Source organism: Centruroides vittatus, unplaced genomic scaffold, assembly GCF_030686945.1.
Source record: "Centruroides vittatus isolate TY-2023 unplaced genomic scaffold, ASM3068694v2 contig_3167, whole genome shotgun sequence".
Lineage (NCBI taxonomy): Eukaryota > Metazoa > Arthropoda > Arachnida > Scorpiones > Buthidae > Centruroides > Centruroides vittatus.
This window is the reverse complement of record NW_027122036.1, coordinates 60,712-73,779: the sequence shown is the minus strand read 5'-3', so window position 1 is coordinate 73,779 and position 13,068 is coordinate 60,712. Positions and strand designations below refer to the sequence as shown.

Below are 13,068 nucleotides of genomic sequence, written 5' to 3'. Positions count from 1 at the left end.
TTGATTTGTTACTAAAGAAAATTACTGATAAAATTGAGCTTCATTTGAAAATTTCTAAACAAGTTTAAAGAATTATAAATGTTAAACACCAATCACTCTTGAACCTTTACCAGAAAAAAAAAACTGTTTAATATCTAGGCTGAAAACTTTAAATTTAAAAGTTAAACAAGAATTTTTGTTGGTAAAAGTTTGAATGGTTAAAGTCAGAACAAGTTTATGTAATACACTAGCTTCCTATGTAAAATATACCTTTGTAATTAAATTCTAAGGTAAACTCCCTCCAAAATTAAAAACAATTTTTTTTGGGAGGGGGAGAGAAGAAACTTGATATCACAAATCACACATACCTAATGCCTCAGTATCTGAATCAACTTTTACACATAACCCCGTGAAGATGAGCATCTCTGCTTTATATTTTTGCACTATATTTTTTTTTTACCCTGTGAAGATGAGCATCTCTACTCATCTTCACAAGGTAAAAAATAAAAATATAGTGTTACACTTGCATAGATCTATTCAAAGAAGAGGGAGGAATGCACACCTCTTTAACCAAAAATTTAAAAAAAATGCATAAAATTGTAAATACCTAGTGATCATGTATTCCAAAAGTTGATCAAATGATCTATCTTTGTCTTAATTTTATAGACAAAGCTATTATTCTTAGTGCCCTCTTGCAATCAGATTTAGACACAGCTATATCCAATGATAATTAAATGTGTGTAAGTAAAATGATCTTTTTATAGATTACATCACAAGTCAGGAAACTCAGTATTTATTTGTTGAGTGAATCTTATTCTACAAAGAATATATGAGAGCATTTATAATCAAGTGTTACTAGAAGCATTAAGCATTGAAATCTAAAAAAAAATTATCTAACAAATTTGACTGCATTTAGAGTTAATTACTTTGCTCTACAGCAAAATTTTACTTTTCTGACTTAATGTATCTTTTCATAGATTCCATCATAAATACAACAAAAAATCAAATCTGGATTTGGCTGTCAAAGAATATCAACCCTTTCAATGGTAACTTTGTTGTAGATGTTCTAACATTCATTCAGAACTCCAAATTTTTTAATTAATTGAAATTATGATTACATAGTTTTTGTTTAAATATAGTAACTCTAAATTGTTTTGAATCTAAGTAGTATTCTTACATTTCTTGTGAAACATTGATTTGAACTTAGAATATCTAAACTTGAATTACAGTGTATCTGTAGTTTACAGCCTTAAAATGCTAATTTGTGTGTATATTTGAAAATCCAGTTGTGGTTAGTCCCAATTATTCTGGATTTTTCTTGCTTCACTGTATATACATACATCTGACAAGCTGAAATGCTCCAAATCCTTGTTTGTTGTGTATGATTTGTAATATTAATTTTAATTGTTTTATTTCAATCATTCTGTCAATTGACAGTAGAGGCAACAATGTCCTATTTACAGAATATTTTAAATATTTTGTTTAGAAACTGTTGTTGTTTTTCAGAAAATTACTCTAAAAGAGCAGCAAAGATCTGAAATTATTTTCAAATGCTATTTTAATATATTAATTGGCTTTAAATAAACACTTTTTAAACATATTTAGGTATCAATTAATAGTTTCAAATTTAAGTTTTGTGATTTTAATTTCTGAACATTTAAGTATCTTAAAACTTTTATTTAATTAGACTTTGTATTAATGTAATTTCAATTTATTCTATATGTATAATTACATATAGTAAATCAATTATAAAATCAAAATATCAAGAGGAAACGTACCACACATCTCGTTAATCAGAAACTTATACCTGAAAAATAAAATATTTGTACTCAATTCTCTTGGAAAACCTATTTTGAGGATGAAAAATATCTTTCTGGGGAAACCAAATTATAAACAACAACAACAACAACACAATTTTTCCAAGGTTCAGGTGGTTCTATTATATACATCAGGCAGATACAGTAATCAAAACTATTACTTATCATACACGTTACAGACTGTACTATTCACTAACCTTTGCATTTAACATTCACATAACTTATGAAAGCAAAAAAAAAAAAATCACAAACAAAAAAAAAAATCAAATTATTACTTACTGCAATCCATTTCCGGACGAATTACCTTTTAATTTTTTTTTTATCACCGTGTACAAATCATTAATTTATAATTTTGGATATCCAATCACAGACAAAACAAAAAAATAAAAAAAGGCACTTTTGCTGCATGTTGTGTGATTCGTATATAAATGTTTCTCCTCCTCTTTTTTTTCCTTTAAATTAAACAACAAAATCTGCCTCTAACTAAAACGAACAGTAACATGCTCGGTGTAAAATTAAGGTCCCAGAATATAACCCTATTCGTGTGTGAAATGCATGCTTATGAATTAAAGTTATATTAATTTACATTAAACAACAAGCTGAACTGAAATTCTAATTACAGAAATTAAAGGGAAAAAAACTTTGTAGTTAAAATACATGTTAGTATTTACAATATATATATATATATATATAGTTTGTTTTTTGCAACTGAGAATGATGCACTTGAATACATATGCAGTTTGACTTTTATCCTCTTTTTTAAATATTATATTGTAGCCCTTGACAATGAGAAATTCTATCTATCTTACAAGTTATGTAGGCGTTCAAACAAACTTTGTGTCACGTTTTCTCAAAAATCACAATACTATACTATTCACAGCAATCAGCTATACAAATGAGCTGTGGGTTTTTTTGTACAATTTCTTTATATATTTAGTTAAATACAAGAAAAGAAAATAAAACTGATAATCTATACAAGAGAATCCCTAGATTTAAGGATTAAGAATTCTTGTTTTGTCAAATTTTTAAAGCAGCAAAATTCTGCAAATATAGAAATTTATACGATTATTCTTTTATATATATATATATTTTTTCTTCTTTTGAAATTATAAAATTTTTGGGGTTTTTTACATAATCTTGTTTGTTTAAAATTAATATTAAATTTTTTTAAATAATATATATATATATATGTGTGTGGCAGATTAAAAATATGTTTTTCCCCTAAATTTCCACTGCCAAATTTCTCTCTCTCTCTCTTTTTTTTAAATTTATGACAATCATCGATCGAAATGACAATAGGATAATTTGTGCAATATACATAAAAATGGAATATGAACTGTGATGGCAAAGGCATCCAAACAGTAGACATCTTGCTAAAAAATTAAAGGTATGAGATCAAATAAAAGTTACAGTTTAATTATAGACGTAAACCTTTTGTTCATTTATATTGCCCTTTCTGCAGCCATTAAGGTTGTTAGCATGAACGATTTAAATCACTGATATAAATGAGCCTTCCTGCTTGATTAATGTAAATTCAATAGTGATGACAACTGCTGGAGACTTGCCAGAAACAATTTCTTTTTTTTTTTTCTTTTTTAAACAATAATGCCTTTTTTTTTGTTGTTGTTGTTGAAAGTATTATATTATAGACTTCTTGTTGATCACGCTACAGCCATTTCGCTACCTTCCCTAACCGAATTTTCTACCATTCCTTTACTGGATAAATGGGATCGAGATGACTTTTCATTGCAAAATAGTGCAGATGATTCGCTGGATTCATTAGATATGGTATCACTCATTTCCTGAGCTTGTTGAACCGACTTATCATCTTTTCCTTTTGTCTCTTTACTGTGTTCATCGTCATCTGCATCTTCTGTTTCTGAAGTCGAAGAGTCAGATCCATGTGGCGGAACCTCATCTATCGGATGTGGGAGTGGTGGACAAGCACACTTTGCAGCGAGTTCTTCGTAAGTCATTCCTTGCAGTAGACAAACCAGTACAACAGTCATGTTGTCACAACCTAGTCCTCCCATTTGACAATCTGGAGCTAAGCACAAATTCATCAATTCCTCACAGATCTATAATCAAAACAATTTTTTTTAAGTACAGCTGAACTTTTCATTTACAAATAATTATTAAAATATATGTAAGCTTGTATATAAGGAAAACTTATTAAAAATAATAAACAATAAAGCACCCAGTATGCCAATGAGTGAGCCCTAGTACAAATTTCAAGTTTATTTATGCAGACAGTGCAGTCTCAAAGGAAACATGTCTATGTTGTTCAAATATACAAGACATAAGAAACTAGCAAATATCTTATTCACCATGAAAGAACTACAACATGGTAAACAATTCTACAATTTTATCTTCAAGGAAGAGGAAAGCTAGATATTTGTAATCTGTTAAAAATCTGAAAATGTTACATGAAGTTTAATCTCTATCTACCACTTGTACTTCTGTGGAGAAAACAACAGCACTGAGGACCATCTAAAAAGTGCAAATCAGCAATAAAAGGACAGAGATGCTTACGACTTTAAAAAATTAAGTCATGAGGTATCCTCATCAGAGCCATGCTGACCAGGCTGATTCATTGTTGACATTTTTTGCAGTAGTGTAGACAAGAAGTGTAGAATGTTACCACCACCAATAAGAAAATTATAATAGAAAAAAATTTAACCAGCAAAACCATTCAGGTTTTATGATGGTTTGGATTGGTGTCAGTTGGCTAGGCAAGACAGAATTTTGTGTCTGAGATGTAAACACGCAAATCTATTTATTCTCTTGCATTATATAAAGGATCTTTGATTAGTTTTTTTTTTGTTGTAAACAGTTCGTGTAATGCCTTCAGCAAACTATTCAATGCAACTAATGGAATCAGACAGTTTTGCAGGTACATCTTGTTGAGAAAGTGAGGAGGTCCTCTCACTTTGGTTTGATTATTAAGTTACAGCAACTTCGGTGATCTGCCTAGGTGGAATGCCTTCTGGAAGGTCTTTTTAAGAGTAATTGGCATTATAGATGTGGAGAAAACCCAAAAAACTCCACATGGCCAGTCCATCCTGGCAAGGCGTGAACCCACAACCGAACTGCTAGTGTTCAGGGAACAGAACCACTCGGCCACTGATGGGCCTCCTCTTGCTTTACGCTGGAATGTTGTCTGCAAATAGGTGTTAGACAATAGATATAAGTAACTGTCTAAAATTATAAAAATACAATAATTAGAATCACTTTGGATAGAATACATATAAAAATTTGAGTCTGGAAAGTTGAAAGTAACAAATCAATGTCAGAAGACCATGAAATCCTTCAACTTGGAGAAAATTTGGAGTTGGAGATTCAAGTTGGAGATGTTAAATCTCTATATTATTCCATTGAGACTTACCAAATGCTCCATTTTCTTCAAGTTAAAGAAATATTCAAGTTAGAGATGATGTGAGTTTTATATATATATATACACAGAAAAACTTTTCTATCTTGTTGTAAAGGTGAAATTTAGATATTTTGAAAAAAAGAAAAACTTTATTGACAATTAACAACAATTACAGTTCAGTCTTGTAGGTAATTACCATCAATCACATCTCATTACTTTTTTTGCAAACTTTTAATCCCACAAAGCATAGAATAACTGAAGTGTGTAACAATGGTTGGACTTCACACCGATCATTGAATAAGCAAGAAACAACAAAATTATCACACGGGCGTTACACCACACGGGCGTTACACAACATACAAATATCGCTATAATTACTAGTGCTTTCGACAAAACTATTTCCGTCTTTGTCAGGCAAATAAAAACAGTTAAAATCCTTTAAAGTTTTTATCTGCCTGCTGAAGACAGAAATAGTTTTGTCGAAAGCGCTAGTGATTATAGCGATATTTGTATGTTGTGTAACGCCCCTGTGACAATTTTCTCGTTTCTTGCTAACTGAAGTTTTTCTTCAAAGAAAGTCTCAAGCATCTTTATCACATAAATTTTGTCCATGCCAGCCCAAACTGGCCAGCTTCTGTAAGGTTATCTTTGATCTATGTTATGTGCTGATGAATTGTGCGGTATCAGACTGTCAATTTTTGGAGTGTATGGGAACATTCAAGTGTTATGCTAATTCTCTGGAAGTCAACCATGGATTGTAATCTATCAGTTGAAGGAAAACATTGTTATCAATGGTGAAATCACTGCCTGAATAGGGTTCACCTTAAAACAAGAAATTTCCATCCTTGAATTTCTTGAATCAATTGTAGCAGGTCTGTCTGTTGATTGTGTCCTCGCCAAAATGCCTTGCAGATAAGATAATGAGTCTTTGTGGTATTGTAACCACTTTTGAAGTGACAGAGCAACAGCACACAAATGTGTTCTCAAATAGAACCAGGAAATTCCTGATTTCATAGTGGGCCAGTCAACCACTGACCTGAACTTACTGGCATACTGGGTAATGATTCTTTTGTATTTGCATTAAAACAAACCACATTTATACTCCATTATATGACAGCCATTAAATAAACAATAATGATTAAAAATTAACTGTTAAAATATACTTTTGTAAATTTTTTAAAATATGAGGTCAGATGGGATAAGTGCATTCTCAATTTTGAAATTCAAAAGGTTCCACTAGTCAGGCAGAACAAAGGCTACCTGACTTCAAAAACCACTTGCTGGAATAACTTGCTTGGTTCTATAGCAAGAGGAGATGAATATCACATCTCAAGTGAGTATTATTTGTTGAAAGAGAATATGTTTAAAATAATGCGAAAGGATGCACTTACCCTTATAATAAAGGTATGTGCACCCACTGCTATAATAGCTAAGAAGATTTAAAAAAATCAAATGCCAGCCTAAGTGTGGCAAAGCATTTATTTACAGATTTCAATATGCTCCATTGCAAGTATGACTATAGTAAACCAGTTAAATAATGCTGCATCAGCGTGTAGTCGAAACAAAGCTGCTCGCACCTTTATTTCTTAGATTATGAGGGAAAAAGAATCATTCGTTCTCAACAATAATTTGATTTCTATTGGATCATTTAAAGGTACAAATATAAGATCAAAATAAGCCATTAATTAATTGCTATACCAACATTTCACGAAATTCTGGCTATCACTATGGGCCTTGGACTTACAGATTGACTCATAACAATCTTTATTGTAACTCTTTAAAAATACTGAGTCAGTTATTTTTTCACTCGACTCAATGTAACATGGATGAGACCGATAGCTGTCTCTTTTTCTCCTATATCTATTTTGATATTTGGAAGAGATAATCCCTGTGATTTATGTATAGTTATCGAGTATGCTAAGGTAAGGGGAAACTGTCTACGAGACCGCAATATACTGCCATCGTTCAAAGAGCGTGTTATGGGGATTATTGGAAACAGACTACCATAGATGAATTCCACTAAAATAAACAGAGAAAGAGCTGGAGGGCAAGCATTAGGAGCATATATAATGTAGCGCATAGTTCCTAGTGAACCATTGACGAGACATCCTTGCACCCATAAGTTGACTCTCGGCATGATTCTGGCATTAACTGTGAGATTCAAATACTTGGAGAGACCAAGAGCTAAGTCATCTTTGGATGAAGGCGGGGCAATATCTGGAGTGTTTTCAGATGCTATATAAACAACAGGGTACCCAGTTCACTGCAAGTAGTCTTCGTTGCTTTGTTTAACTTGCTCGTTTGTTAGATATAGCCGTTTGAAACTGATCAAGTTCATCTCTGGATAAATAGGCTCCATTTCTTGTCGTCAGAGTGTTCAGATCTGTATCAGAGAAATCACCCGAAGCTAGATGTTGTAAAACACCTGTAAAGGAATTATCTGCGCTATTTTGTCTATAAGAATTACTAAGTTCAATGAACTTCTCAAAAGAATCAAATGCAAATGTAATGTAATGTCCCAACAAGGTAGGGACCTTGTTGGGACATTACATCGTAAAAAACACTCAAGGAGAGAGGAGTATCTTTAACAGGAGAAAGCTGACGAAAAATCACCAAACAAATAGACAAAGAATCCACCAAACGGCTCATCTTTCTCGGGGCTTATCTCCCTCAATCTTCTCTCGATCATGTAAAGCATTCTTGCACCAATCATTGACATTTCATGATGATGAATTTGAGCAACTTCATCTCAATCTGGAATTTCTATGCAGCTTCTTCATTTATAGATCGAAATTTTGTACTAACAATAGGAAGACGAAGGAGAGAATGGATCGTAAAGCCATCAATATTGATCACTGCTGCTCCATGTTATAGAATAATAAGTTAAAAAAAGTTTTCTTTTTTAACTTATTATTCTATAAAGATTCTTTATATTTGTTGTGTATCTAGTTCGTGATAACATTTATCTTTCAAAATTACCGTTTTAATGCTTGTCATATTTTCTGACCACTAGATGACGCTTCTACACGTGCGTGCAGGAAGCTACTAACACTTGACTTCGTGCATTCCTTGTTGACATTATAACTCTAGAATGAGTTGTCCGATCTTGATGAAATTTTCTACGATGACTCATCATCACTCAAGGATGAACTTATTAAAATTTCAACTCTCAAAAATGATCCATACTGAAGAAAAACCCCTATCTCCAGTTCTACAAAAACGGATCATTTTTGAAAGTTGAAATTTTAATAAGTTCATCCTTGAGTGATGATGAGTCGTCCCAGAAAATTTCATCAAGATCGGACAACTCATTCCAGAGTTATTTTGTTGACAAGGAATGCACAAAGTCAAGTGTTAGTCGTCACTACGTTCTGACAATGAAGCAATGATGGCACAGTAAAAAAAAAAAAGTAAAATTGATGTTATTTGTTTTTAATTTAGGTCCCTAATTACAATAGAAATGTAAAGTGATTTAAAAAACAAGATTAAATTGCTTGAGAATAACTCTTGAAAAGAACATTTTGTACAACTTTTGAAGCACCTTATTCCAAATAATAATGTAACTTCAAATTGCAAAAGAAACTAATTAATCATCATCTTCCAACATGTCATGTTTTGTCAAGAGACTTGACAATGTCTTGGAGAAGAATGCCTGCATAAGCTTCTACAAATAGCCAATGGAAAAGAAAAGTGTTCCATAAATTTCTTCTTGACAAGGTGCATAAACTTTACTGTGTTCATCAAAATTGATACTGAAAACTTGTCCAACAATGTCAAACACTTACTTTTTTGGAAACTTCATGATGATGAAATAATCAATCACTAATGTAGTGTTTTCTTCTGCCACACATTTATCTCAAGGAATGTGTGTATATATAGCATAATATTCCCCCACAACTGAACTATTGAAATTTTATGGAATAAATGCATCCAGACTTATCACAAGAAAACAAAACACAGGGACAAAAAACTTCACCAACAGTACTTGCACCTATCATTCTACAGTAGTGGTTCCCAACTTATTTTTATCACAGAACCTTTATCAACATAGTAAAAAATGTTGGAACCCTGACAATTTTTTATAGATAAAATGGCAAATAGAAACACCAAACGCAATATATTGAAAAAAAAAAAAAAAAAAAACAGATTAATAGAATAATGGAAAGCAAATATTACTTAATTTAAACTGGTCATTAATGTGAAGGGTTTTTCAATATTTTAAACAGCACTAACAACTGAATTTGTACTTTCATTTGTATCAACCTTTCCAGTCTCCTTGTCACTAGTAACATTTGAAGTATCAATACTTGCAAGTTTCCTTCAAAACTCTTCTCTCAGCCAATACTCCACGACTTTTAATTTGGGTATACGCAATACTAAAAGCACTATAAATTTACACAATTTCCACTACATTTTTATATGAAAAATACTTAAAATATCACAGAACAATTGCAGTGCAGAAGTAATCATCTTTGACTGATATGTCTGCTTGTAAGCTGTACTGTTGCACTACAACACACTATATATGATGGGACATTAACCCTTTGACTAGATGTGACACTAGTCTGACATGAGTGTCCCATCTAGTGTATATAGGGTAGATGTACCAGTTCTGGCCAGAAAACAAATTTAACTTAAAAATATAATCACAAATGAAACAAACTTTTCATTGGACAGATTTGAATATGTGGTGATTATATTTTTAAGTTAAATTTGTTTTCTGGCCAAAACTGGTACATCTACCCTACATACTAGTATTGTAGTGTGTACAGTACCATTGAGCATCTGACTGGCCATTCCCTTCATTAAATTCAATAGTCTTGTGCTGCTGATATTGATGAATTAATACAATTGTTAAATATGCATTATTATTTATAAGTTGGATACTTTTAAGGTTATTTTTTTAATGATTCCCTAGCTTTAGGTTAAGTTTTACTATTTTTATGATTTTAATTATCTTGTCAAATATTATATCATGATTTCAGTTTGTTCTGTTACGATAAATCAGTCCTGACTATTTATGAAGATATAAATACTTCTAGCATATGTATAGCATATCATAAAGGACTGGATCTGAGACTACAACAATTACACCTCACATCCCAAATCTGCATTGGCACATTCATACATCTGTATATTACTAGAAAACAGATTTTATTGTGGAACTCCAAATTTTATTGGCAGAACCCTAGGGTTCCATGGAACACAAGTTGGGAACTTGTTCTACAGTATTCATATAAATATTCTCTCTCAAAATTACAATTACTAGATTTTAAATTAAAAAAAATTATTACTTGACAGGTTGCAAGTAAATAAGATCAACCTTATCCAGACTTCTCACTGTTGCAACCATGGAAATAGCCATGTATAAAACCAGCTCAAATACTATCAATATTTGTACTTACAAGATACCATTGATGTATTGATAGCAGCTTAATTTTGACTGGCTGGTGAGATATTACAAAAAAGGTGCAGTTATTCAATGAGTACACTTATCCCACCTAGTCTTAATTTGTATAGTAAAATTAATTAATATATTAAATAAATCATATACTTGAGTAAAAATATTTTAGCAGCATTATGTAAACAACTTTTTATTAAAAGCAGCAATAATTTATTTTTAAAACTGGTATTACAGGTTTTAAATGAAAAAACAAAAGTAATGAAGACTAATAGTATTACAGTAACAAATACAATTAACTCAGTAATTACTTTAAATATCAAATGAACAACCAGATTCCTTTTTTGGGCTATTTAAGGCCTTATATAAATTAATTAGCTTTAAGCAGCCAAATAAAGGAATTCAGCTGTTCATTTAATATTATAGTGTAATATAAACACTTAATTTTTTAAATAATTATGAAAAACTGCAAATAATTCGTGTAAATAAATTATTTTGAAATAAATCCTAATATGTATAATTATAATCTAACAATTTAAAGCATTTACTTGTTCAGGTTCCATTTTAGCAGCTACTCTAGAACGGATGAAATCAACAACATCTTCATTTGATAGTACATCCCAAATACCATCACATGCAAGGACAATAAATTCATGGTCTGGAGTGACTTCTCTAACTACTACATCAGGATAAGCTAAAAAAAAATTATTTTAAATTAATTATTATTTAAACAAATGATGACAATTCTAACAAATTTTAAAATAATTCTAACCAGTGACTATCTGTTCTTCAGGAGGCTTTTTATCATTCTTCTTAAATACAAAATCTCCAAGTGCACGTGAAAGTGCTAGATTACCTATAAATAATTTAATATTTAAAAATATAAAACTATTATAAATATTATAACATTTGTATTAAAAAAGTAAAATCATTTTTAATATACAACACACTTTACTAAGGACTAAAAATGTTAGACTATGTAAATTTATGAGAAAAAAAAAAAAAATCATTTCTCTACTATTCAGTGCTTTTTTCATTAGAAATTTAGAACACTCCCAATAATGAGTATTTATCTCAGGAAGTAAATATTCATCATTGGGAGCATTGAATTGATCCAAAAAATTGTTTTATTCAATCCTTGTCATATTTTATTACTACCACCAATTATTATTATTATTGTTCTTGTTTTAGTTTCATTTCCACCTTTTATGTTTACCGAGGTGTTTTATATCTTTCACAAAAAATCTCTCATTAAATAATGTTTCAGATTTGTTTGAATAGATATTGACCAATAAAAACTTTACATACTCTAAAAATTTGCACTCCTGGAGCATTAATTTGAATGATGAGAAAGTAGAAAATTTGAATAATAAAGTACGGTTATTACATTATTGAAATATTAACTGTGCTTACTGCATCTGATATTGTAATGATGCAAACAAATATACACCTGACAAGGAAATGCAAACAAATGATTACCTAACTTTTAAGTATTCCATGTTTTTAATAAAAGTGTGTGTGAAATTAAACCTATACATAATACTCAAAAATCCTCAACTATAAGCATTTTTAAGAAAAAAAACCAATTTTAAGTTATTGAATTTATACGTTGTTGCACAAATATGTTTTTAACAATTGTACGAGTGCCTGGCATAGTAGTTACATTTACTATTTAATTATTGTTACAAAATACGAATAAAAAAACTCACCATTTACTCTATTAAATTCTACCCATCCTCCTGCTGCAATTATACGTTTTGTCTCACTTTCATTGCTTGGTTTATGGTCAAAAGAAAGTTGCTGTACCCTACCACCAACTGATGCTACTGCTCTGGAATCACCTACATTCCCCTAAAAGATACAGTAAAAAATTAAATTTATATGTTATAATTCAAATTATTGTATATTATGAAACAATTAAAATGATTAATATGTTCACTTTGATTTTCATTGTCAGAATTTGTCATCATTATAGTAATGTAAATGTGATATTTAATTGAAATCAGTACTAAGTTCTAAGCTAAGATAAACTCAAGAAGATAACTACTAATCAATTTTGTTTTACTGTGTTTGTGTGCCATTCGTGTATATACAGGTATACCTCACCTTACATTGGTAATTGGTTCCAGGAGAGGCGACGTAACTTGAATTTACTTGTGTAGTTATGACGTAAGTCGAAACTACGGTGGAAAACGCCAATAATGAGCACTTAAAGACCGCTAAATAAGACTACAACACAGAAACACAGATGTTTTCATGTTTTGTTCTCTAGGATTTATGATGATTATATTAACATTTGCTGTAAATGTACATATTTTAATATGATTTTGTGTGTTTTTAACACTTTTCTAGTGATATTACTACTTCAATATTTATGGTGGATGGATGTAAAGTCGAATAAAATGACTTAAACTTGATTTTTATTTTTTCATATACTTTTTTGACAAACGATGTATAATCGAGAACGACGTAACTCAAGGTATACCTGTAATTGTATT

At 30.7% G+C, this 13,068-nt stretch overlaps 1 protein-coding gene across 2 annotated transcripts in view; it reads right to left on the bottom strand.

The window, feature by feature from the left end:
- Window positions 1-1,893: 1,893 nt before the first annotated feature.
- LOC136973392 (probable protein phosphatase 2C T23F11.1) overlaps window positions 1,894-13,068 on the bottom strand; it is a 51,656-nt gene continuing 40,481 nt past the window's right edge. For both annotated transcript variants that reach the window (XM_067268115.1, XM_067268114.1), the window contains 4 exons: window positions 12,280-12,421; window positions 11,343-11,426; window positions 11,119-11,264; window positions 1,894-3,874 (listed from right to left, as the gene is read on the bottom strand). In XM_067268115.1, coding sequence (XP_067124216.1) covers window positions 3,458-3,874; window positions 11,119-11,264; window positions 11,343-11,426; window positions 12,280-12,421 — 789 coding nt within the window. In that variant the 3' untranslated portion in view covers window positions 1,894-3,457. The remainder of the gene's footprint in view (window positions 3,875-11,118; window positions 11,265-11,342; window positions 11,427-12,279; window positions 12,422-13,068) is intronic.